At 42.6% G+C, this 27,500-nt stretch overlaps 1 protein-coding gene across 1 annotated transcript in view; it reads right to left on the bottom strand.

Annotated features, from left to right (window-relative positions):
* Positions 1-27,500, bottom strand: part of TEX14 (testis expressed 14, intercellular bridge forming factor) — a gene marked incomplete at both ends in the record, with an annotated part of 675,561 nt that overhangs the window by 492,910 nt on the left and 155,151 nt on the right. The window contains one exon of the mRNA XM_082248092.1: positions 22,497-22,662. Within this exon, the coding sequence (XP_082104218.1) occupies positions 22,497-22,662 (166 nt within the window). The remainder of the gene's footprint in view (positions 1-22,496; positions 22,663-27,500) is intronic.

The following is a 27,500-nucleotide window of genomic DNA, read 5'->3' as shown; positions in this document are numbered from 1 at the left end:
ATTCTTTGTTCTACAATATCTCAAAGACGACCTAGCATGTTATTTGAAGACTGTACTATTTTGGACATACTTGGACTCAAACATACACTGCTCTTTCCACAGCTCCTCCTCCTCTGGGGGTATGATAAAGTTTATACGCATCTTCACCAAAAGCACAAGATGATGTGTCGTCTCCGGATGAGGCTGCAGCGGAGATTTCAGTTTCTGCCTGAGATAGTGGATCTGCAGCGGGCCTGGAGTGATGCCAAAAGGCGCTCACCCAAGCTCCTGCTAAAGGCTGTGGAGCAAATCTCCGGTAAGTAAAAATATACATTACATGTGACCAGATAGGTTACAATTTTTTGGGTAGGTGGACATGTGTTTAGCTATGCAACAACACTAATACCAACACCCCCCCCCCCCCCTCCCTCTCGCTCCTACCTTTCCTACCTCCATCAAGTGTCTCTTCACAACCTTTAATACTACTATGTACATTCGTATTTTTTATGTTTTTTTTTTTTCTTCTGCTTCTAGCCAAAGCGGACGGACGGCACCCTCTTGTGCTTTTGGTGAAGAAGGGGAGGAGGAGGACGGCCACACTCCAATATGCAATCAGAGGCAGCGAGCCATTTGAGCAGCTGAAAATTGTGGATCGTAAGTAGAAAATAAAAATGTTAGAAATTTCTAATCTCTAATCACATTTTACAGAGCCCCCTTTACATCGGAGTCTCCAGACTTACTACACTGTAAGAGGGAAGTGTGAAGACTCTGATATAAGGAGAGTTTGGGAACCATTATTTGAGGGGGGAAGCTGGGGACTCTGGTGTAAAAGGGAACTCTGTGTTCCCCAAAGCTCCCCCATACATCTGAGCTTACAGAGACCCTCTTACACTTCCCTTCCTCAGTCCACCACAGTCAAGGGCACAACAAGTCCCACTGCAGAAGGCTACCTGCTTGGACTTGTAATCCTCTCTGTAGGGGAATGAGGAAATACTGCCTGCTATGCTAAGACTTGTAGTGCCCTCTGTTAGGGACTAAGGATTCCTCAGTCCTCAACATTCTAGGGCACTATAAGTCTCAGCATAGTGGGCTGTCATACCTCAGTCCCTCACAGCTCGGGTCAAAAACAACACAGTTAAACATCTAAAGGACAACTCCAAACAAAACTACCAATAATGGACAGAGTCCATATGCTCTATAATGTCAAAGACCCGCTACCACTCACCTTCCACCTCTGGTGCTGTCATTGTGTAGGGCAAAGGGCTCCATCTACACCATGTTTGGCTTTCATGTCAGATAGGCAGGACTTGCTCAGCTCCACTCTCTTCCTTGGCAATTGACTCTGGTGTCATTGTGGATCTTTCCTCCTCTAGAAAACCCCCAGGGGCCCTCTCCTTGTCCCCCAGCCACCCAGGGCCTTCTTCTCCTCCTCCTCCACCAACCATTTTCAGACTCTTCCAACTTCCCTGGGGCTACTCAACCACTTTGCATAGTGGACACAACAAATCTATGACCAGCCTGCAAAATATCAAGTCTGGGCCTGGTTACCTGTATGTTCCGGGTCCAGGGCGGAGCTCTCCTCCCAGAGCAACAACTGATGATAGCAGAGTGAGTTGACCGGCCAGTCACTTCCTACTGGTGCAGGTACACACCTACCGATTCCTCCACATCTTAGGATAACATGATCAGACGGCCAATCCCCAGGCAGAGAAGGAGGAGTAAGTGTCAGCGGACAACAGACACCTGGCAGACGCAGTGAAGGGACTGCAGCACACTGCTGCAACTTTTTGATCCGAGGATTGAAAGCAATCTTTTACTTGGGAGATTTCCCTGACTGCGCCCTTCGAAATGTTGGTGCTCCGCCACTGGCCGCAAGGCCCCTGTAGGTGCGAGGCCTTAGGCGCCCGCTTAATTTGCATGGTGCCCTCCTGTTTTAAAACATGGTCAATGCATCTCATTGGTGTAAGTGCACTTCTATGTTCTGAATTGTAGGGGCATTGAGTATGGTGCTAGCATGATGAGAGGTTACTGCCTATTTGTGTCCATAAATAATATATAATGTTTTTCTTTTATTTTAGAAACCAGTGATCAGGATGTGGAGGCTCAGCCTTCTCAGGCCCCCTGTAAGTAATGTGGATGTGCTGGTGTGTTGTGTATTAGGTCGAACTTGGAGGAATGATTGTTTGTTTTGTTTTCTTTTGTGGTTGATGTAACTTCAGCAAGAGAGGAGCCTCAGGCAGGGCCAAGTCGCCTGGATCCGGGCCAGGAACAAACTGTTGGCCAAGAAGAGGCCAATTGGTCCGACTCGGATGAGGACCTGGGCTCTCCTCAAAGGGGAAGTAAGTATTCTACATGTGTTTGTGTGTTCAATGTGTCCTGGTAAATATAAGGGCTGTAATATATATATTTTGACATTGGGGTTTTGTAGCAGCTGACATTGAGGATGTTTGTTGTGGAGGACTGGGGAAGAGGGGCCACTGCTTACCCAGTCCACTGTAACTACTACCTTCAATGTTTCCAGACTACTTTCTGTGTGCCTTTATCAAATAGCTTTTGTTCAAGGATTGTATTTGTGTCTTTGTGTTTCTAGGAGATACAACGCCATCCCCCCATGAAGGGACACCATCCCCCCATGTAGGGTCTCCCCCATCCTCCCCCACTCCAGGCTCCCCTGAACTAGTCTGTAAGTACCTAAAATTAGATTCTCACATGAATTGTGTGTGCTAGGATGATGTGTATCTAGGATAATCTAAGTTGGAGTCAAAGCAAGTGTAGTTTTGCTATATGTGACAGGAAGGTTGGTCATGAAACACTCTTGCTTAACCTTCATGTTTGAAAGGTGGTTTTGGGGAGCTTTACAGGACATGTTATCTTTTGTAAGTTATCTCAAGCCACCCTATTCTAAATTGGTGTTAGTTTCTCTACATTGGAAATGGTGTGCTTTGTACTTGTAAATTTTTAGGGGACATTGTAATTTAATCATGTCCTGATTTAGTCAACACTGAAAATGTGTGTTTGTCAATCTTTCATAAATACTCTTCCTCGGTAATGTACCACATTCCAGTTCACAATTTGTGTTCTTTTTGTGCAGTTTCTCCAGAGCCAGCCACGCCATCCACTTCAGGGGCCCCAAAAAAACCTGATGATGGTAAGTTGTGTGCTTTTCCAGTAATGTGTCTACTTAGTAAGTGGAGAAATGCTAACTGTGTATGTCCCCGCTCAGGCTTCAAGTTGTTCTAAAGGCAGCGGGTTCTTTATGTGAATGCATTCTATGCATTAGTATTCCAAGTGATAGGTGTGCATATTCCCCCTAAGACTTACTGGGACCATTTTTTACGGTCCAAATTTTTGCACTAATACTTGTCTGGAACAGACTCCCCCTCCTCCTTAACTGAGGTGACAGCATGCCAATATTGCCTCCTGATGCTGTCACTCCTAATCATTGAGACCATTGGAAGGGAGGGGGGCAAGGCTGGCTCACAGCCTAGTGCCTGAACAGGCACAGGGTGCTTGGCTTCATCTCATGTGCCTCCATAGCAAGCTGCCTGCTGTGGGGTCAAACAACAGGAGGGAGGTGCCTAGAGGTGTGTACAGGGGCCATGTAAAAAGGAGGATTGTTATTTCTCTTGTCCCCAAAAACCTAGAGAGTGTAAGTCTAACCTGATTAGTTTTCCGCAGCCCTCCCAAAATGATATGTTTCCAACACTTAGAACAGGCAGGGCTGAGGCACCAAAAACATCAGAAAAACACAATCAGCACAAAAGCAGGGAGTACGTATCCTTAACGCTACAAGCTTCACCCAGAAGAATGACGCTTGCACTGTACAAATCTGCATCACCACCATATCAATGTCTAAATAAAACTTTCAGGGAAATGTGGAGGCGTAATGAGTGGGTGTTAGAGCGTTTTCATGACTGCGTAACCTACAGTTAGCGTGAGTCCATTTGTTGATAAACTTTTTCTTCTCTCTTAACACAGCTGGGATGGCGGAAAGGAGATCAGGGGAGCAGACACATCTGCTCCGTCCAGAACTGGCCCTCAAAATTCCTAAGGGTGAGTCTCTACTATGTGTCAGGTTCAATCTATAGACAGTAAGAGGGAGAGAGAACGCTCCACAGATTCCAATGGTGATAGAGATAAATGTGTGCACATGTATCGTGTTGACCAATTGAACCCAAAACACCTTACATTCTTCAAAATGATTGCTTGTGTTTACATGCAGAAAAGCATTTTACTTAGCTTTGGTGGAACTGCTACTAACATTCCAAGCCATCTTATGTAACCTTTTGAACAATTTGCTGTGAAAGTTTGAGTTTAAGGTTTACAACAGCAATTTAGCATATTTGCTTCAGAGTGTTGATAAAAGCCAACCAATAGACTCCTAAGCATATTTGTTGAGGCACATTAATTACAATCCTTGTTTGGATCATTTTGCCTAAAACTAATTGTCATGTTTTTTTCTACCCAGGGCACACCCACCTCACCTACGAGGTCCTCCTGGATTATATGAGGTGGTGCGGAGACCGAATTCTCTATTTGGAACACCTTTGTGGCGTGGATCCAGACCCTAAGGAGCCATTCGTTAGGAATGTCACACCTTTAAAAAGATCCTAGTATTTTTTTTTTGTTGTTTGTTTACTTATGTTGCACGTTGCAACACAAAGAAATGTCACATTTGTAATTGTTGCCCATTATAAACAAAAATCTAACAAAAAAATCAAAAAAAGTTTAAAAAAAAACCCTTTTTTTGGGGACCCAAAAAAACAAAAAAAAAAAAAAAAAGCCTTGTTTTTGGCAACCAAAAAAAATATAAAAATTTAAAAAAAACCCTTTTTTTGGGACCCAAAAAAACAAAAAAAACAAAAAAAGCCTTGTTTTTGGCAACCAAAAAAAATATAAAAATTTAAAAAAAACCCTTTTTTTGGGAACCAAAAAAACAAAAAAAAACAAAAAAAGCCTTGTTTTTGGCAACCAAAAAAAATATAAAAATTAAAAAAAAACCCTTTTTTTGGGAACCAAAAAAACAAAAAAAAACAAAAAAAGCCTTGTTTTTGGCAACCAAAAAAAAAAAAAATTTAAAAAAAACCCTTTTTTTGGGACCCAAAAAAACAAAAAAAACAAAAAAAGCCTTGTTTTTGGCAACCAAAAAAAATATAAAAATTAAAAAAAAACCCTTTTTTGGGAACCAAAAAAACAAAAAAAAACAAAAAAAGCCTTGTTTTTGGCAACCAAAAAAAATATAAAAATTTAAAAAAAAACCCTTTTTTTGGGACCCAAAAAAACAAAAAAAAAAAAAAAAGCCTTGTTTTTGGCAAACCAAAAAAAAAAATGTTTACAAAAAAGCCTTGTTGTTTTTGGCAACGGAAAAAACCAAAAATGTATACAAAAAAGCCTTGTTGTTTTTGGTAACAAACTAAACCAAAAATGTTTACAAAAAAGCCTTGTTGTTTTTGGTAACAAACTAAACCAAAAATGTTTACAAAAAAGCCTTGTTGTTTTTATAGCAACCGACAAAACCACAAATGTTTACAAAAAAGCCTTGTTGTTTTTGGTAACAAACTAAACCACAAATGTTTACAAAAAAGCCTTGTTGTTTTTGGTAACAAACTAAACCAAAAATGTTTACAAAAAAGCCTTGTTGTTTTTATGGCAACCGACAAAACCACAAATGTTTACAAAAAAGCCTTGTTGTTTTTATGGCAACCGACAAAACCAAAAATGTTTACAAAAAAGCCTTGTTGTTTTTATGGCAACCGACAAAACCACAAATGTTTACAAAAAAGCCTTGTTGTTTTTGGTAACAAACTAAACCAAAAATGTTTACAAAAAAGCCTTGTTGTTTTTATGGCAACGGAAAAAACCACAAATGTTTACAAAAAAGAATTGTTTTTGTGAAAACCTTCCAAAAAATGATGTCAAAACATAAAAAATGTTTAAAATGTTTATCTAAATTAAATTTAAGTATGTTGCTCTTTGCAACACAAATGTTACATTGGCAATTTAGTTCATTCTATTATATATTGTAATATATTTTTTGTACGCTACAGTTGGTAGACACCCACATGTGTTATTAAAACATTTATTTTATTACCCAAGTTTTCTTTTTGGTGTACACATCGAATGTCTTTTGTGTTGTATTTGTTTACTTGAGTGGTGTGGTCTGTAATTGTTAGTATGTTGGCTTTGGTTTATGTTAGCCTTGAGACTTGTTTTGAAGCTACATTTGAAGGGAGACCTTTTCTTGGGTCGTTATGTGAACATTGAGTTATCTAAATTTACATGAAATCATATGTTTGGAGATAGAGAAGCACGTGTGTATAAATGCCTACATTAACCAGGGCCATTACTTGGCCACCAACACTCCTAAAAAACCAAAGAGCAAACACAAACTAATCATTTTGCATAAAATTTTATTTCATCCCCAAAAGAAGCACTATAATAAATCATATTGTGCCACCCTCAAATTAAAAAAAAAAATGGCCCAAAAAATTGGCCAATGTAAATCATTAACAAAACTAAACCAAATTAAACAAAAAAACAAAAAATCAAGTTGGTGGTCGTGCCTGAAGCAGTGTGGTGAGCATTGTTAAGTTTCCTGCCATCAAATGGTGTGCCAAGAGTTCCATCTGGTCTGGGGTTAACTGTAGAGTTGTGCTCAAGTGGCCCATTAGGATCATATCTTCTGTCTGAGGCTGCTGATGATGCAGGGTGTTGAACGTTGGAAATGTCCCAGACAGAAGATGTTCGGCCAATAGTGTCATCTGCTCTGGGGTCAGCCTAAGCATTTGGGCAACGTGTGCCATTACCATGAGATGGGATCGTTGCTGCTCCAAGGCTATTTGATGCTGCTGGTGGTGCAAGGGTTGTGAAGATGTGTGGGGAGTGGTGGTTGATTGTTTGTTGTGGTCCACGGTGCGGGGGCAAACGACATGTCGCATTGGTGACAAAAAAGAAGAACGGCCTGGGGAGGAGTGAAGTGATAAAGGTGTGGAGGGAATGTAGTCAGGTGGAAGGGGTACTGTGGAACCAGTGCGCATTGAGGTTGTGCAGGAGGATTGCTCATTGAGGGGTGTGGGAGTCCGAACGGAGTGTGAAGTGCTAGGAGTGGCTACAGGAGGAATTGTCCCATCCCCAGCTGCCTGACAAGTGGCCAACACTGGCATTACCCTCCCACTACCACAACCTGCAGTGGCAGGTGAGTGAGATGTTTGGGAGGGCTCTGCCAATGGGGCATCTTCAGATCCAAACAGGCATTGGCGTGTGGCCAGCACCTGAGTGTCAACACTTTGCCGATCCCGTTGATGCTGGTCTGCTAAACTTACCAAGCTGTTACGCATATCCTGTTGAACCTGTAACATATCCTGGTGAACCTGTACCATTGTTGCTACAGATTCCTGTATGAGCCCGAGCAGACGTACTGCCTCAGTAGATTGCTGAGTACGCCTCCTTAACACATTTTGGACCTGATACTCATCAAGCAGCCTCTCGGCTACATCCAGCATAGATGGACGAAGTTGGGTAGGTGACAATCCCTCTGCATCTAAGGCTACCTGAAAGCAGAAGAAATAGACCAAATCATTATCAAACATCATGACTAAATATTTCAGATTAGTTTGACAACTTAACACCCCAAGCAGAACGTTGAAAAGTTTGATGTGCTTCTAATGAGTACTTGTTCATTGTAAGATTATCCAAGCTAGCAACACTTCTGATAATGGGTACATATTATATTGGTGTGACTAATATGACAAAGGCAAAAAAGATTCAACATGAAGGTGTTCCCAATTAACCCTGGTGTGGTAGGTTGTTTATGCTTTTGGTAAATCTGTTACTACACCAATGACTTTATACATCTACGTATGTTGTCTAAAATCTTGCCATCAATCGGCTACAGGACAACCCAACCAAACGATACCCATGAATTTGGACCTGGAAAATCAAAGACGGGCCGGACTTTAAAGATCCTGGATGTTTTTGGAACATTAGTGGCACACCAAATTATAACATAATTCCCTGATGTTCAAGATAGAACTCTTGTTGTGCTGGTGCATCGTCAGAATGTCATAGCACTAATTTAACACACACAATGTAAGCCACATCTAGTCCAAAATCAATGCTACCATTGAAATGTTACATGTGCACCTTGTTCCCTTATATCACATACCACAGCACTGGATGCAGAATCGTCGCCAGCTCCTGATCCAACTCCAGCTGCAACGTCAAGAGGGGCCTGATGTTCTTTTAAAAACAAAAAAAAAAAAACATGTTTAGTACATAACCTTAGTCAGTAATGATTATGGCCAGATTGCCCTCCTAGCTTCATGAATGAAGCATTGAGGCCAAACATTCAAAAGTGCTTTCCTGGGCTCATAGGACACTTGCTAAACCCTCCCAAAGGTTAAGAAGGCTTGGTCTGCCTACTAATGACGGCACCCATTAATGCTGTCAACTGTGTTTTGCAGGGTAAACATCTAAAAGGCAACACTCTTTCCTAAGAAAAAACATGTGTGTTAATGGGGTTAATAAGATTCAAAAAAACATTATTTGACTAGACATACCAACACCTTCCTCCAGGCCTAGCTGCACTGGGTGTGTTCCCTGCTGCGGATCTTCTGTAAAGGACATAGCAATATGAGCTATCTTGGAAAAAAAAAAACATCTACATTGTTTGGCACAGTATGATATTGGACCTACCAGGAGGAGGGTCAGCACTGATGTCAACACCTGTGAGTCCGTCTGGTTCGCCAAGCTGCATGGGCTGTGGAGGGGCTGAGATCCGTGCTACAGATGAACAAATTGCAGGTTGGGGAAAACAAAAAAAGGACAATTGGAAGGGCAAGTATCACATTCTCTTAATGTCACACATAGGATAGTAGTTAATCTTTTCCAAACAACTCACACAATTGACATCCAAGATAATATCCTACCTCGGTGCAAAGCATCCGAATCTAAGTCCTCTCTGGGAAAGATGGTATCGGGTCCTATGATGTTCAAGAAAGGTAATTGATAATCCCAGAGAGAACTTCGTGCACGTTCATCCAGCCGACCTTGACGGTCATAAAGACCCTCCGCAGCCCATGCAATTAGCTTCTTCCGAACGGACCCACAGATGTCGTTGACCTTCTTCCGCACACTGTCACGGTGGCGAGGTGCTTCACCCAGTGCATTTACAGCATCCCGGATTTCATCCCACAATCTGTTCTTCTCTGTTACTGAGTAAGACGCGGCCCTGGTCCCATGTATCGCCTGATATCTGGCCATATAGGCGTGGACCAGGGCACAGCACTGATTGTGGGTGAAACGGGGAAGCCGGGGTAATGTGGACAAGCTGACTCTGGTGGACGGACCCGCTCCAGGACTACTGTCAGAAGAGCCAGCTTGTCCACTTGGTGTGTTAACACCTCCCCCGGCTTCCTCCTCCGGGATGGGGATGGTGGACTCCCTCATGGATACAGCTGGAGCCTCCCTCACACCAGAGCCAGACGATCTGCCCACCCTGCCCCCCCTGCCCCCCCTGGCCCCCCTGGCCACCCTGCCCCTTCTCATCCTTCCAGTGGGTGGGGCCATGGGAGCACGAGGTGGGCAGAGAATCTGGCTGTCCAGCAGCAGCAAAGAGCCCCAAACTCCTAAATCTGAAATGACAAAAGAGAAAACAGAAAAAACAGGATTTGCAGATTGCTCTTCATATACAGTATAATTAGTGAACAGTTACAGAACACACTTACCTAATGGCACAAACAGACTTGGTCGTGGTGGTGGTGGTAGTAGTGGGCAAAGAGCAGAAGAGGCTGCAAAGAAAAGGAAAAAAAAAACACATAAGAAAACGCATATGGGTACAAATCACACGAGGCCCTCCAAACACTTACCTAATGGCACAAACACGGTGGTGGTGGTGGTGGTGGTGGTGGCAAAAAAAGCAGAAGAGGTTGCAAAGAAATGTAAAAAAAAAACACATAAGAAAACGCATAGGGGTACAAATCACACGAGGCCCTCCAAACACTTACCTAATGGCACAAACACAGTGGTGGTGGTGGTGGTGGTGGCAAAGAGCAGAAGAGGCTGCAAAGAAATGGAAAAAAAAAACACATAAGAAAACGCATAGGGGTACAAATCACACGAGGCCCTCCAAACACTTACCTAATGGCACAAACACAGTGGTGGTGGCAAAGAGCAGAAGAGGCTGCAAAGAAATGGAAAAAAAAAACACATAAGAAAACGCATAGGGGTACAAATCACACGAGGCCCTCCAAACACTTACCTAATGGCACAAACACAGTGGTGGTGGTGGTGGTGGTGTAATCCTTTATAGGCAAAAGGAGGCTGCAAACATTAAACATACATGAGAAATCGCATGACCTACATACGTGCACATAATAAATTACAGTTATCAGGAAAGCAAAAATGGTGTCTTTGGAAGCTGGGAAGGTAAGGGGGCAGGTTTAGATGCCAAATCTAGACTGCACACCTTTAACAAACATGAGAAAACACATGTCCAAACCACATGCACATGGGGCCAACTGCCAATGATTAAAAGACACTTGAGGGGTTCCCAAGCTATTGTGGGTTGGAGGGGATTCACCATAGACAACTTAAGCACACCCAAGATAAGTACAAATTGTCTCCTTCCTTTTTTTTGGGAGAGAGAGATACAATTGTCTTACCTCCAGATAATGTAGGTTGTGGGTCACAGGGTCTTGCTAGCACATAAGAAACATCGATCTATAACATCCAGCAGCCATATTGGCCATGTGCTCCTTTTATAGCTGGCTCACAGGTGTGATAATTAGCGGCCGTTTCTATATATATCTGCGCATTCGCGAATTTGCGCGTTCAAAATGGAGGACGATATCCCAGACGCATTAGATGGTGCAATGCTGGCATTTATTGGTGCCTTGTTTGAGGAGGCCCTGGCACAGGAGGCAGCAGAAGGTGGGGAAGCTGCAGCAGCAGCAGCACCTCCAGCAGCAGCACCTCCAGTCCGTGTGCCCTTACCTCGCCAGCCACGCATTTTTGCTCCAAGGATCTATTTGGACAAGCTGCGGGATTCTGATGTCAGGAGGAAGTTCCGGCTCGAGCGAGGAACTATTCTACACCTCTACCAGCTCATAGCAGAGAAAATTGACCCGGACACACAGCGCGGCCATGCGGTGCCCGGCATGGCCAGATTGCTGGCCACTTTGTATATTTTAGGGCGTGGCAGCTTCCAAGCCACTTCGGGAAGTATCATGGGCATTAGCCAGCCCACAGTTTCAAGGGTGTTCATGTTGGTCATTAATGCCATAGTGGATATAGTGCCCAATTTTATCCACTGGCCACAGAATGAAAATGAGTGGAATGAAGTCAAGTTGGGTTTCTACCGGCGGGCACACATGCCGCAAATCCTAGGGGCAATCGATGGCACCCACATAGCCATTAGGCCCCCAAGGAGCCACGAAAGTGAATACCGGAACCGCAAGCAGTACCACTCCGTGAACGTCCAATTAGTGTGTGACGCCAAACAGCGCATCATGAGTGTCAACACTGGTCACCCAGGGTCGTGCCATGATTCCAGTATGTTAAGAACAAGTACTCTGTACGAGGTGTTTGAAAGTGGACAAATGCCCGAAGGGTGGCTTATTGGTAAAGTATTTTGTCTTAACAACATAAACTGTAAGATTACATAGACATAGGAATAAGCTACATCGGTGTACACCCTGATTTAAGCAAAGCCTACCTAAAATGGATGTGTTAGGAGTTGTCAGGCTGTTCACACACAACCAGATCAGCAGCTTAGCAGCTCACAAAAGAAAGATTTGCAAAGTTGTCTTTGAGTCCAATGAAGGTGGTTAACCAATGTGTAAATGGTGTCCTCTAGCCACCCAAAGAAAACCGACAAATGATTCCAATGGTATTGCCATATCCCCAAAGTACTTTGCATAAGTGAGTCAATATTGGTTTCCTCACTCTAGTTGCAGATATATTCCAGAAGTAAGACCTAGGCTAATGTAATAGGAACAAAATAGGGGCCAAGTTGTAACTTGCAAGAGAAACCCACCACTTTGTGTGTCCTTTTTCCCATTTGTATTAGTGATTTAGGCAGTTAGACAGAGTTGAGATGTTTCATATGATTTTTTGCAAACAGACGAGCAGGTTGTTTAGTAAAATGCCTAATTGTCTCCCATTTTGAGGAGTCATCTAAAGTCACATGATATGAATAACTAATGTATATTTTTCTTATTTTTCAGGGGATGCTGGTTACCCGCAGCTGACGTGGCTGATGGCTCCAATCAGGTACCCCCAGGGCCCAGCAGAGAGGAATTACAACAGGGCCTTGCGGAGAAGCCGGAGTATCATTGAGTTGACCATAGGTCTTCTCAAGTCCCGGTTTCTCTGCTTGGCCCGGCCTGGGGGTGAACTCCTGTACTCTCCTACAAAGGCTTCCAAGATCATCCTGGCGTGCTGCGTGTTGCACAACATGTGCGTTGCCCGGGATGATTCTTGGGAGCTGACGGAGGAGAGGGAGCCAGGGGTCCGTCAGCCGGCGGCCCCCAGGCGGCGGAGCACCGCTGCCGGTATGGCCACCCGGAATACCCTGGTTGCTAGCCACTTTACATGTAAGTACTGTAACCGGTCAAGATAGGGCATGTGTATTAATTAGCTAGTTAGCAGAGGTGCCACTCACAGGGAGACAGAGGGTGATTATCATCTGCCAATGACACTTGCCATTGTAGATAAAGTGTAGTCAACATTGGTAAAATTGTGTTACTTGAGCAAAAACATGCACCTCTAACCATAAACATGTTGGTATTGTGAATAGTGTAAAGGGCTGAGAAGAGCTGGCAGGTGTTTATTTGTGTCTATGCCACCTGTGTAGTTATTGATAACATGAACGGCTGCTTGGTATCTTATGGTGTTGTAATTTTCCAGAACATCAACATCTTGGAATCATGGCACGTACCATGGGAAGCCTGTGGTGATGGGCTGTCTGGCGTCACAGGTGTGTATTCAAATGTTTACATTAATGATTTCTGGTTTGTGTAAGTTGGCATAAAATGTGTTATTTCACTCGTGATGTCGAAATTAAATGAAGTTCAGAATGAAGCAAACAGGCATTAAGATGTGATTTTCATTATGAAATGTCTTATCCTTTGTTTTATTTTTCCAGGAGTGGTACTGCTTGCGGGTGTAGGTGGTAGAAACCCACCTTGATGGACTCCACTCATTTTCTTTTGTGGTCAGTGGATATTTGGTAAGGCACATGGCCAATGACCAACATGAACACCCTGGAACTTCGAAAGTGGCTTGGAAGCTGCCCAGCAACCTTGCCATGCCTGTCCCCTATGAGCTGGTAGAGGTGCAGAATGGATTCTGAACTCTGCCGGAAGTTGTGGAAGACATCAGAATCCCGTAGCCATGGAGCAAAGATCGTGGTCTGGCGCTGTAAAGGCACACGGACTGGAGAGTGACAATATTCTTTTGCTGCATCCCTCCTTCTGCTGTCATTCTCAAATAAATAAATACATTAGAATTGAACATGTGTTTTTTTGTTTTGTGTGGGTGCCTACAGACAAAAGGGCCATCCACACTGTAAGATTTAGAGAAGACTTTATCCTTCCGATTGACATTTTCTATGTAGTGCAAGGGCCTGCCTGATTGCATCCAAATTGAAAGTGTTGAGGTTTGAGCTTCTATTATATGGTTTGGTTAAGTCTACAGGAAAAAGTCTAGACAAATTGTTAGTGTATGGCCCATTAAGCTGCCAAGGCCGGAGTTTTGCACTTTGCATGCTGCTTGTACTGGTGATGTGAGGGGTTGTAATGTAGAGTAGGGATGTGACAGTGTTGTGTTGAGGTGTGAGGCAAATGTAGTGTTGGACTATGAGGGTCTGTGTTGTTGAAATATGGAGAGAGTCCAATATCAGACACCTATGTTTATTGGTCAAGAAATTGTAAGAACCATGGTAAATATGTAAAGAATTGCATCTCGATAAAACTAGGACCACACTCATAAAATCAAAATTGTGTTGTTTCCATTGATGTGCTTGAAATTTGGGTAGGACACCCCCCTCCCCCCCCAAATTCAAGATAGTTTAAAAAAACTGTTTAAAAAAATGAGAGTGAAAAGAGATCCCAAGTGTAGTGATGTGATTTGAACCCATGACGTTGTGAACTGCAGTGAAGTTGCAAAGCACTTAGCTATTGTGCAGAATAAAGCTGTATGGTGGAAAAAATGGAGTGTGTTAAGGCTAAAAAGCACATATAGCTAAAGAACTAAACATTGTATGGAATGTGGGAAGAAGACCATGGTAAAATTGTGAGGTTTCATCTTGCCCTGAAGTAGGGTAGGGGTTTGGTCACTTGCCTTTGGTACTTTCCTTCATAAGATCGATTCGACACACAGACAAGATCAAAAAAACACTTAAAATGGTGTAAGCTTGCAAGCGCTTCTGAGTGTAACATTATTTAGCAATATATATGATGTAATCCGTTACATTTTAGCAATATAAACAAAAAAAGAAAATAAAAAAAGTAGGTGGAGATGGTAAGCCTCGAACCTACAGCAGAGGGAGATGAATTACAGACATGTGATGTGTGCACTAATCCACTAGCCCACATCGCTATGTGAAACTGCTATAAGCACGAAGACATAAGTTTGCGAATTGGCGAAGCCGCGATCGTAAGTGAATCCCGCTGACGGCGGAATTCATTATTGCTGTTTTACTCGCCAATTCGCCGCAGCGCCAGTTAATTGATTTGAACGCGGCGAAACTGAAACACGTCATAGAGGTTTGAAGCTGCAGTTTCTTTAAATCCGGCCCATAGTGACGCAATGGACAGATTGCAACAATTGTTACTATGCACGACTGGTGAAGAAGTACCATCCATAGAAATGTTAGAATTATTACAAACTACTGTAGACGAAGACCCGTTTGAATTTAAGATTAAATTTTGCAAAGCATATAAAATGATTTTGGGTGTAGACGATGACAACGACACTGGATTGATACATTCATTTGTGAAAAAGTTCAATTACCTTGACCCAACTTCATTAGTCATAGCACAGGAACGACAAAATTTGAACGATATAGTAAGCTTCATTGATAAAGTTAGGAGACAATTGAAACAGAGCAATCTCACATATGAGGTAGCTATGATTCAATGTGACGACAATAGTCTGACTGGAGACATGTCAGATACTACAGATCTCAGCGAGAATGACGACGACAGCTGTAGGCAAGTGAGACAAGGAGAGTCTATCACGTGTTTTTATTGTCATAAAGTTGGCCATATGAAAAAACATTGTTGTAAGCTTAAGAGAGACTCACAAGACACGGAGAATGAAAAAGCAGCTTTTGAACAGCCCGCTTTATTATGTCAAGATATATTTTTGACTGAATTGCCTTATGCCACCGAAGTCAAACAGATCAGTAATTTAACTGTTCACAGCAGTTCAGACAACATGGCAAAAGGAGCTGTCACTGACAGAGATGGTTTATTGCCATTGCCAAAATTAGAATCACATCGATCCTTCAATTTCTCTACCATTAGAATATGTTGCACCAATTATATTGGATGAGAATGGTAGACCACATATACAAGGTTTGCTAAATGGTAAAAAAATGAATTTTCTCATTGATAGCGGAGCTGAGATTAGTCTAACCAGAGAAAATATACCTGTGAAACCAAATACCCCTATATGTCATATTATGGGTTTTAATAATACAAGTAATTCCACTGCTAGACAAATGTCTAATGTAACATTTGAAGTGCCCGGACAAGTTAAAACTAACATTGACATTTGGTTTTGTCACGGTGCAGAGAATATACTTGGCAGTGATGTAATCAACAAACAAAAGTGGGTGATTGATTTGGCTAATAAAAGTATTTGGGAAGATCCATCTAGGTCCAAATCAGTGCTAATTGATCCCTCTGTGTACAGTAATGTTGGTTCCATTACTGATATGTCCAAAGAACAAAAATGGCCTAATACTGATGGCAATTGTGCTTTAAAGGAAGTGGTACAACGTTTTCCATGTTTGTGGTCAAAGTTCAAAAATGACATAGGGACTTTGAAAAATACTGAACTGAATATTGAAGGAAAAGATTCAGAACTTCATAATCAGTATGAGTTACCACTAGAATCAATTGGTCCACTTTCTGCCATTATTCAAGAGTTTGAACAACTAGGAATTGTAAAGAAAGCACAATCAGTGGTAAATAATAGTATTTGGCCTATCAAAAAAGCTGATAATTCATATTCTTTATCAGTTGACCTAACGACATTGAACAAACATGTCACAAATAATGTGGTCATTCCTGATAAATCTAACATAAAGTTACATTTGGATACCAAAGCTAAAGTGTTTTCGGTATTAGAAATCTCTAACAGTCATTTTTCTATCCCTTTAACTAAAAGTTGTCAATACAAACTTGCGTTCACATTCAACAAAGAGAGTTATACGTTCACTCGATTAATACCTGGCCTAGGTATTGGTGATGGTGTAGTTCATGAAACTATAGCAAAAATATTGTCAAAATTTTCAAGGCCAGAATGTATTTTTCAGCATGTGGATACGATTCTGCTGAGTACTGAAAAAATTGATGAACATATTGCTCTTTTGTCTGAGTTGTTTACGTTGTTACAACTTGCAGGTCTAAAATTAAACACGGCAAAAGTTCAGCTGATGAAAAGTCAGGTGAAATACCTTCACATGCAAATTAGTCAAGGAAAGAGACAGTTGTTGCAAGAAACTATTAGAGATATTACTTCTATCCCAACTCCAACAACCCAAAAGGCATTGCATCAATTTTTGAATAAAATAAATAATTGTAGAGAATTTGTAAACAGTTTCGCAGAGAAAGCTAATCCACTATATAATCTTTTGAGGAATAAAGGTAATGTAGTTGACCAATGGGGTCCAAATGAGAAATACGCTTTTGACGTGTTGAAAAAACATTTTCAAAATGCTCCAATGTTAAGTACAATTGAGGTTTGTTCTGAAGTACCTTTTGTTTTGAAAACTCATGTATCTGAAAATGCAATCTCAGTAAAGTTGTCTCAACTAAAAGATGGTAAGGAGAAAATAATTGCCTATTTCTCCAGAGTTTTATCATTTTTGGAAAAAACTTTTGAGTCAGATGTAAAGCAACTGCTAAGTGTTTACTATGCAATTAAAGCTACAGAGAGCATAGTGAAATCAAACAAGATAATTTTAGAGACATCTGATTGTTCACTAAAAGATATTTTTGAGAAAGATTCAAAATATCGAGAAAAATATCCTCAATGGATTAGAACATTTTTATCTAAAAACATTGAGATAGGTGTAACAAGACATTTTAAGGTAAGCACACAAGCACATGTTTATACAGCTGTATCTGAGAAGTCTGTACCTCGTGTTTCCAGCATAAGAGCTGAGAAAGGTATTGAGCCAGTACTTGTTACTGCAGAACAGTCTAACACTAGCATAAGTGCTTCAACACAGAAAACAGTTACGCATATTTCTAAATTTATAGAGATGAGAACAAAGGCATAGTCCATTGTCATCTCTGGGGTGATACAAAACCTTTCTTTGTTTGTGAAAACAAGATTTTGTGTCATGACCAAAAGGAGATGTTGCGTTCTGTCACACTTAGGATATTTGTATTATAGTTTAGGACATCTTAGACAGAATGAGTACAGTACATTACATACAGAAGTTTTTCTTGAAGAAACATATAAAGTATTTTTTTCACATATAGTTTTACAAATTCATGAAACCTTTGTCCCATACTGTTTTAACATTTGTTGGAAAAAGAAAAAAAAGGGTAAAAGAATAATGTAAATTGTTTATGCCAAAGCAATGATACTGCATTTCTTTTACAGAATGGCATTTAAAACCAAATAAATATGGAGGATAATAAGCTCCTAAGAAGCGCAAAGATGATATCAAGAAATTCAAAGTTGAAGAGGAGATCTTTTCGAGAAGAAGATTGGACGAATGATTTATACTTCATATTTATGACTGTTTTATCTTAAACACAAGGTTTTTCTAACCTAAGAGAACTTTAAGAAGAACATATTTCATAAACATTACATGAAGAAAGGATTCATCAGAAGAAACTTTATCTATTACAGATAAAAATAAGGACTGAAACATCATTTTTTTCACATATACATTTTTGATTATCCAATTATTTTGAAACTAATGTTCATATTAAGTTAAGAGTATCATTATTATTATTTTTATTTTATTTTTCCTTATTCATATATTGAATATTTTTAGGTTAAAATTTCACTATCATTCTAGTAAATAGAACATCCTTTGTTAATAAGTTAAGAATATATATCACTCTTAAAAAAGAAGAAAATTAGGAAGTTATGACAAGTATATTTCCAAAGAGCTAAAATACTATTTAGGCACAAATATGGAAATATAATATTACATAACGTAATTATTATTATTATTACCATTATTATTCATTATTTGATATCAATTATTATGTTATACATATTTAAAATTCTATATAATTATTTTAGGAATTTGAATAGATAGATCCAAGAGGAGCTAAAGTAAGGAGAAAAGAGTTTAAAAGGAGAGTTATTTCTGGCTGGTTCAGTTCTGAAGAATATTGTGTTTGATCATTTGATACAAGGTTGTGTAAATGAGATACGAATGTTTTGTGTGGATTTATTATTTTAGTATGATTAATCATAATTCAGGGGGAATTGTTAAATATTTATTCCAAATTCATAATTCGGCACTTATTGGAATTATATTATATTCACAGCAAGCTTGCAAAATATATGTGATTTTATGATTAATCATAGTATTATATGTGTGAATGACCTTGATCCAGTGATTAACAATGGAGTTCTTCATCTGAGCTGAGACAGTAAAATGTCAGATAATTCTGGAGTAAGTAGCTAGTTGGAAGATGACATATAAGGTATCTGTGGTATAGTATGTCATGGGAAGTCAAGAATAGGATTCATGTGTAATACTAGGAATAGCATATATTAGTTTAAATAATGTTAGTAATAATTAATCGTATTTGTATGTATTTACACAATGTTATACTAGTCATATAAGTTGGTTATATATGTTACTTATTATGTAAGATAAATGATGGTTATTTAACATGACATCAGCCACACTAGATGTTACAAGAATAGGGTGTTACATGTGGGCTTGTCAATCAAAGTAGTTCAAGACTAATCAGCTTTTTGGTCATATACATATTAGGAATTATGACTTTATGGGCTTAGTACCTCCTCTTGTATAGAATACTGACGTTAGCAGAAGTTATGATGCCATACAAGGCTTGGAGTATTGGAAGTTCATGACGTCTACATGTAAGATAAATTGTCAGGCGATTCGGACACTCGAGACACAGACTAGAGCACACAGACACTCAGACTAGCGAAGATCACACACATTACTTCTGCTCTACACAAATCTATTCATAGACTCTTATTTTACAACCTAAGCAGGTGTTTTGCTCTCTGAAACCTAGCAAACGTCATTTCCTGCTTCTTCCCAGACAAGAAAAGATTAACACGGAAGGACACACACAGAGGAACACACATGGCTATATTGCCATGAATTCACGCTGAACACATCTTTTCCATGAATTCTTGTTTTTATTCTTCATATTTTTTGACCTACACTGAACTGAACTGTTATACCTTTTACATTGTATTGTTGATGCCAAGTGTGTTTGAATAAACTCACACTTTGTTTTTAAAGTCAGTCTGGCTATCAATGCTAATCGTCCAGAAACGCCTTAAGAGATTAAAATATAGAGATATATTCTATATTTTACAGCCTTCTTGTGCGCAGCTACAGGAGTGGAGGAATCATCCTCACTATCTGATAGATCAGGAAGTGCAGCTACAGGCCTCGCATGGTGGTCCACGTCCGCGGTAACAGAGCCAGATTCAGAATCTGAAGAAACAGATGAGGCAGGGGAAGGCATGGGAAGGCAGGGGGCGCTATTTACTAGTCTTATGCCCTAGCGCCACCTCCACCCAGTAAACACAAAAACATCAGAGGGGGCTACCGACGGAGGCCCCGCAAAGGGTCCACCAACTGAACCCCACCAAAGGGGGTCGCCCTCTGACGCCCCTCCATAGAAGGCTGCAAAAAGAGCCCCCTTAAGGGGACCACCCGCCGTGATGCTGGTAGTCCCGCAGAAAGCTACCCCTATGGTCCCGTACAGCTGGAAAGGGCGGGTGCCCTACAGAGCGGGTGCCTGCCAGCGAACCGGTTCGGCCCCATGGCCAAGTAGACCACAAGTCGTGGCACGAATTTGTGGATGAATAAAGGTATATAATATATAATTATGTAAATTATAAATTGTATAAAGTGCGCTTCAAAATAATATCAAACATAACATTTCTCAATGTGACAAAAACATTGTGAACAAAAAGAACAATCACAAAAGGAAAGTCTCTCAAATGTGGAAGATGTCTGCATCAACTACAAATCAATGGTGAAAAATAAGTCCATGCCAAGGTGACGTGAAAGAATGCAGACAAATGGTGCTTCACAATCTTAAATAATTGCTGTGCTCAGGTGGCCTCTTACCGCAAACCAATCCAGTAATAGCGAAATAACTGGTGAAGTGGATGTGCAGTGGGAAGGTGACACCCTGTGATGAAGGTGGGTTCTTACCGAAATAAAAGGAGAAATGAGCTTGAAACTGTTGTGGCAGAGAATCCAATTGCTGGTAAGCTTGGAATTATGGTATGCTCTCACTGGGATGAATGGATCTAACAGCTCCTCAAATGTATGGATCCGAAATTCCTCAGGGTTCAGATGCCCAAGAGAAGTTCCCGCAGAGGTGATAGACTACAATCCCAGAAGACGACTTCTTAGTGGAAACATGTCGGAGGGAGCAAGCCGCACTGTTACATGTCACGGACCGCACTGCAGGCGGCCGTGAATTTAAAGAGCACTATCTTCATCTGTTTTGGATTGATGTAAGTGTTTGCCTTTTTTTAATAATAAAATTATAAAGGTAATGCACTATTAGTCCCCCTCTCTTTTCTGTGGGAACTTCTCTTGGGCGTCTGAACCCTGAGGAATTTCAGATCCATACATTTGAGGAGCTGTTAGATCCATTCATCCCAGTGAGAGCATACCATTCCAAGCTGACCAGCAATTGGATTCTCTGCCACAATCGTTTCAAGCTCATTTCTCCTTTTATTTAGGTAAGAACCTACCTTCATCACAGGGTGTCACCTCTCCACTGCACATCCACTACACCAGTTATTTCGCTATTACTGGATTGGTTTGCAGTAAGAGGCTACCTGAGCACAGCAATTATTTAAGATATGAAGCACCATTTGTCTGCATTCTTTCACGTCACCTTGGCACGGACTTATTTTTCACCATTGAATTGTAGTTGATGCAGACATCTTCCACATTTGAGAGACTTTCCTTTTGTGATTGTTCTTTTTGTTCACAATGTTTTTGTCACATTGAGAAATGTTATGTTTGATATTATTTTGAAGCACACTTTTATAATTTACATAATTATATATTATATACCTTTATTCATCTTATTACTTTTTCCAGTGCTGCTTCCACTTTATTTCTCTTGATTCGTGCACCTTTTATTTTCACACCTAATGAATTTGTGGATGCCCTGCCGCGTGTGCGCAGGTCCAATGGGGCCGGGGACCAACAGAGGAAGCGGAGCAGAGGGTGAATGCCCAAACGGCAAGCGGCAGCTTCAGCCGCCTTCACTGGGGCCACCCCACACAGCAGTACCACTAGTAGGCCACAAAGCCACACCTTAAATTATTGCCAGCCAGCTCATGGCCTCATCCAGGGAGGGGGGAGGAGAACCCCAGCAGGACTGACCACCCTAGGGAGTACACACGCCCAACACCACGTCCAGGGAAGGAGAGGAGGGTGCCATGTACTTACTGATCCAGCGAAAACGTGCGGGTAACACTCCCAAGACAGAACCTCCTCGCCACTGAAGTGGGGGGGGGGTGTCGGGCAAGGCAACACTGGGACGTGGACTATCGGTGCCTGGTCATATCGGTTTCTTTGAACTCACTGGCTGCCCCGGTCCAGGATGGGGCCCTGTCGCGGCCGACCCAGCGCGTACCTAATGGTAGCTAAAGCTCTGCTCGCACTCAGTGGCCAGACTGGGGGGGCCACTGGATCTAGATAATCCAGCCTGTCGCCCAGCCCGGCAGTTGATTGTAGACCTCACAGGAAAAAACAGGAGAAAAAAGGCCATTTAAAAGGAAAAAATTGCCAGGACCAAAGATCCAGGCAGGGAACTAGGTCCTTACTCCTGACTAGGCAGAAAAAAACTGAAGACCTATAGCAGAGGAGGATGTACACCAGCAAGGACTGCCATACGCGTAGCTTAGTCTTTTTTCTGCCTAGTGTTCTACTCCTGTAGGGGTCGATATAACCCTATGGGTCTGAATATAGAGCAAAGAGAAATATAGTTTATACCAGAATTTCAAAGTATGAGAAATGGTTGCACATTGCAAAAGATTATACTGTATGGCATACTAAATGTAGTTAAAATAACCTGAGCATGTTGATCTCTTCCTGCCATAATGGCCCAGTCATATGGTCTTTTGGACTTTTCATCATGAAGCCTTAAATCTCCTCCTGCATCAATAAGCTTGCTCATAATCCACTGGTTACAGGAAAATGCTGCTGCATGGACAGGGGTGCTCCAATCAAAACAGCGGCTGAAAAAAAATGTTTTTTTTCTTCAATTCTTATTTTATTATTAATTATGGCAATTCCAAAAAATATAATAATAATAGGAAGAAGAAGAATTATAAGATAAAACAAACACAGAATAAAAAGTATTAATGGAACTGGAATTTAGCTGGAATGGAGGTAAGGAAAGGCCATATGTCACTACCCATACTATAAAACTTACTAATGCATACAATGGCTTTACAGGTGTTGTAAAAAAATATAATTTTTGTAAGAACTTACCGTAAAATTCTTTTCTCTGAGTCCTCTGACAGTCGCCGCCCACTCATACAATCTGCACGTCTGGGTATTGGCCTTCTCCACAGGAGTAAGCTAGGCAGAAGATTTTATTAGAAATCACAAAAACTTTGTACAGACACACTTACAGGGGGCTGTCCCTATGGTCAATACCCCCAGCTAGCATCATTCCCAAATCAGTTTGGTAGCAAGCAGTATAGAGATCCACAAACCCCAAAAGAGGGGTGGGGGGGGGGGCGACTGTCAGAGGACTCAGAGAAAATAATTTTACGGTAAGTTCTTACAAAAATTCTATTTTCTCTTACGTCCTCTGACAGTCGCCACCCACTCATACAATCTGCACATCTGGGACGTCCCAAAGCAGTGTAGATGTGAGGGGTGGGAAAACGTAACCGTCAAAAAAGGCAACGCAGCACCCAGGTCAGAGAAAAGAACCTTTTCTGAACCAGAAAGGTAAACACTGGGCAACAAGAAAGCTCAACAGGAGCGAAAGCCCAGGGAAGTAAAACAAAAAAAGGGAAAAAACCCCCAACAGGAGGCACTGCCGCACTCAAAACTTTGCGGCCAAAGGAGGCATCCGCTGATGCCAAGACATCAAGTTTGTAAAATTTTGTAAAGGAATGAACGGACGACCAGGTCGCCGCTTTGCACACCTGAGTCACCTACCCCTGATGGCGGAAGGCCCAAGACGCACTAATTGCTCTGGTAGAGTGAGCTGTAATAGGGAAAGGAGGAACCTGATCCCTACTTGAATAGGCCTGCACAATCGTCTGCCTGATCCATTTCGAAATGGTTGCCATAGACGCAGCCGTACCCTTCCGAGGACAAAAAAACAATCAGACTTTCTGAAGGATTCAGTAGACAACAGGTAAACCCTGAGGAGGCCTTCCTAGCCTTGAGCAAGGTAGGAATGACCGCTGATGAGAAACCTCTGTCTCTCAAGACCTGGCTTTCAACAGCCACGCCGTCAAAGCCAGCGACTGTAAAGCAGGATGGAAAATCGGCCCTTGAGACAGAAGATCGTCTCTTAGCGGGAGCCGCCAGGGAGGCTCGACGACCAGTTGCATGATGTCCGCGTACCAAAACCGGCGCGGCCAGTCTGGGGCCACCAGAATCCCCAACCTCGGTTCTGAGACCAACCTGCGAAGGAATCTGGACAACTGGATTGGGGGAAAGGCATAAATTAGCCGATACCAAGGCACCACCAACGCGTCCGCTAGAGGGTTGTGCGTTCATGCCACGAACCTTCCCACCATGTTGTTGAGACGAGAGGCAAACAGATCCACGTCCGGGGATGCCCACCATGCACACAGCATCTGAAACACCTCCGGGTGTAGGGACCATTCCCCCTGGTCCAGGGTCTGGCGACTCAGATAGTCCACCTGCCAGTTCTCCACACCTGGAATGTGAACTGCCGAAATCACCGGGACCTGCGTCTCGGCCCAAGACAGAATCTCGGCCACTTCCTTGGCCGCCCGGTAGAGCTGCACGATTAATCGTTTTAGGATCGCGATCTCGATTCACCCCCCTATACGATCTCCATTCTAACTATCGGCGACTCTGGGGGCGGGGTAGTAAAGGCAGTCGGCCGCAGTGGAGCCAGCCTGGAACGCAAGTGGCGGCGTCGCCACCGATACAGGAACTGACGCCAGCAGTGAGAGACCGCATCCACTGATGGGCGGTACCTTCAGAAGCCCCATGGACGCTGCACTCCAGCCCTCACATAGTATGATGAGCTTTCCATTGTGAGGTAATCAACAGAGGAGGGGAGGAAAGGAGGGGAGGGGGTGCAATCCCTAAGAAAAAAAAAAATAATAATTAAATGTGTATTATAATGTGTGGAGATAGATATATATATATATATATAATCTCCATCACACATTATAATACATATTTAATTTTTTTAGGGATTACATTTTCTGCACATAAGACTACCTTTTCAGCAGTTTGACTTGTGAATTATTAATATAATATAATAAATGAAATTATTATTTTCATTATATTATATTATTTATGATAATATATATATATATATATATATATATATATATATATATATATATATATATGTATTAATATAATGAAAATAATAATTTGATATACACTCACAAAAGTTTCTCCCACTTTTTCATTTTTATTTTTTGAAAGGTCACATTACAAGATGATGGTTCAATCAAGTTAATGTACAATGACATGCAGTGAAGTGTGCGGTGACTTTTTTGCATAAAATTCAGCATATCTATTTTTTTTTTCTTTACACAAAGCGCCAAAACCTACCTCATCACAATGTTATGGTGGGTACAGGCCAGGGCACACAGAAAATAAATGTGGTCTGGGTGCCATTGCGTTATGCCTGCAGTGCACCATTTACGGACCGCCCACTGTGTATTTACATCGGAATTTTGACATTAAATACCGGGGTTATGGCAGTAGATAGCTGCAATAACCCCGGTATTTTTTTTTTTAAACGGCGGACGGTCTGCTTTAACATAAGTGTGGTCCCAGCGGCGGATTTTGAGAATCGTGAGAGAATCGTGATCTTCATTCTAAGCCAAAAAATCGTAATTCTCATTTTTGCCAGAATCGTGCAGCTCTACCGCCCGGGCACTCCTAGTGCCTCCTTGGTGAATTATGTAAGCTACCGCAGTTGCGTCCGTCTGCACACGCACTGGGCAGCCCCGAAGACGATCTGACCAGCGGAGCAAACCGAGCCTGATTGCCCGTAGTTCCAAGACATTTATCGGCAGGGAGGATTCCCCCTCCGACCAAGTACCCTGGGCAGACAACTTGCCCAGAACTCCACCCCAGCCCGACAGGCTGGCGTCCGTGGTGACCACAGTCCATAGCAACAGACGAAAGGACTTGCCTTCCCCCAGATCCAGAGACTGGAGCCACCACAGGAGATCCGATCTGACTTGGGGGCTTAAAGAAATCCTCCTTCCCAAAGAGGATGTCTCTCCCACCGGACCAGAATCTCCACTTGAAGAGATCTCGTGTTAAACTGTGCAAATGGGATCTCCTCGAAAGCCGACACCATCAAACCCAGGGACCGCATGCAGGTCCGAAGCGAGGAGAACTCGTTGTCCCTGAGGGACCTGACCTCGTCCTGCAGGATCCGGAGCTTGTCCTCCGGAAGAAAGACCTTCGCCTGGGCGGAGTCCAGAATCATCCCCAGGTAAGGGAGGCGAACAGAAGGGGACAAAGTCGACTTCTGAAAATTGATGGTCCACCCGAACTCCTGGAGCGTCTGAACCGTGATCAACAGATCGCGCAACAGAGTGGCACTGGAGCTTGACCTTAATAGGAGATCGTCCAGGTAGCCAAGGATGGTAATCCCCTGTACCCGCAACAAGGCTAGAACAGGAGCCAAAACTTTGGTAAAAACCCTTGGAGCCGAAGCGAGGCCGAAAGGCAACGCCACGAACTGATAGTGCTCCTCCGCTATTGCGAATCGGAGGTACTTCTGATGACCCGCGTAAATAGGGATGTGTAAATATGCATCCTTGAGGTCGATGGACGCCAGAAAATCCCCTGGACTCAGGGATGCCACCACCGACCGGAGGGACTCCATTCGTAACTTCTGAACCCGCACAAAGCAGTTTAGAAACTATAAGTCCAGAATCGGACGCACCTTGCACTCTTTTCTGAACAGATTTGAGTAAAAGCCCCGAAATCTGTCCCGCTGCGGAACCAGGACAATCACCCCTTGGGCGAGGAGATCCTGAACCGCCCGATGGAGATTTCGGAAACGATCGGGGGTTAAATGAAGATTTGAAGGAAAGAATCTGTCTGCTGGGCGTGATGGAAACTCGATCTTGTACCCTGACCGAATGAGTTCTTGAACCCACCTGTCCTGAATCTTGGCCAGCCAAGGTTCGGGAAAATAAAATAGCGCAGACGTCCCCCCACCCCTGAAACGGGTGAGGGCACCCCTTCAGGTTGAAGCGGACTGAGCTGCTGTGCCAGCGTGGGCGGTTTTTGACTTGCCCGCCCAAGGCTTCTTCTGGCCACTAGAGTGCTCTTGCCCCCAGTGATACCCTTGACCAGTTCATCCAGAGAGTCCCCAAAAAGACGACTCCCCGCATAAGGGATGTCAGACACTGTCTTCTTGGAAGATTGGTCGGCCGACCAGCTTTTTAACCAGACGATGCGACAAATTGTAACTGCGACCGCTGAAAGGCGTGCGACTAATGGGGCCTCATCTAAGGCCCCGTCACACAGGTATAAAACAGCCTGACCTATTTGATCCACCATCTCCAGAGCAGCAGGAGAGGCGGAGTCAGCAATCCGAGTGCGCTTAAGCGCCTTGGCCCACTCCACAACAGCCTGAGAGACCATCACCGAAGCGAACACGGGTTTCAGCAAGGAACCTGCTACCATATAGATGTGGCGGGAAAGAGTTTCCACCCGCCTATCCGCCGGGTCTTTAACCTGGCTAGCGGCATCCCCGAGCGTGACTCGGGGTGAATTTTCCATGCTGTTATCGGTATCCCCGAGTCACACTCGGGGTGGATGGGCAGAGCACGCAGCGGTCTCTTACCTTCTCCTGGCGATCCAGTGATGATCT

The sequence above is a fragment of the Pelophylax lessonae genome (assembly GCF_965119305.1).
Source record: "Pelophylax lessonae genome assembly, chromosome: 2".
Classification (NCBI taxonomy): domain Eukaryota; kingdom Metazoa; phylum Chordata; class Amphibia; order Anura; family Ranidae; genus Pelophylax; species Pelophylax lessonae.
Note: the sequence above shows the minus strand (reverse complement) of the source record. Positions and strands in the feature narration are given on the sequence as shown.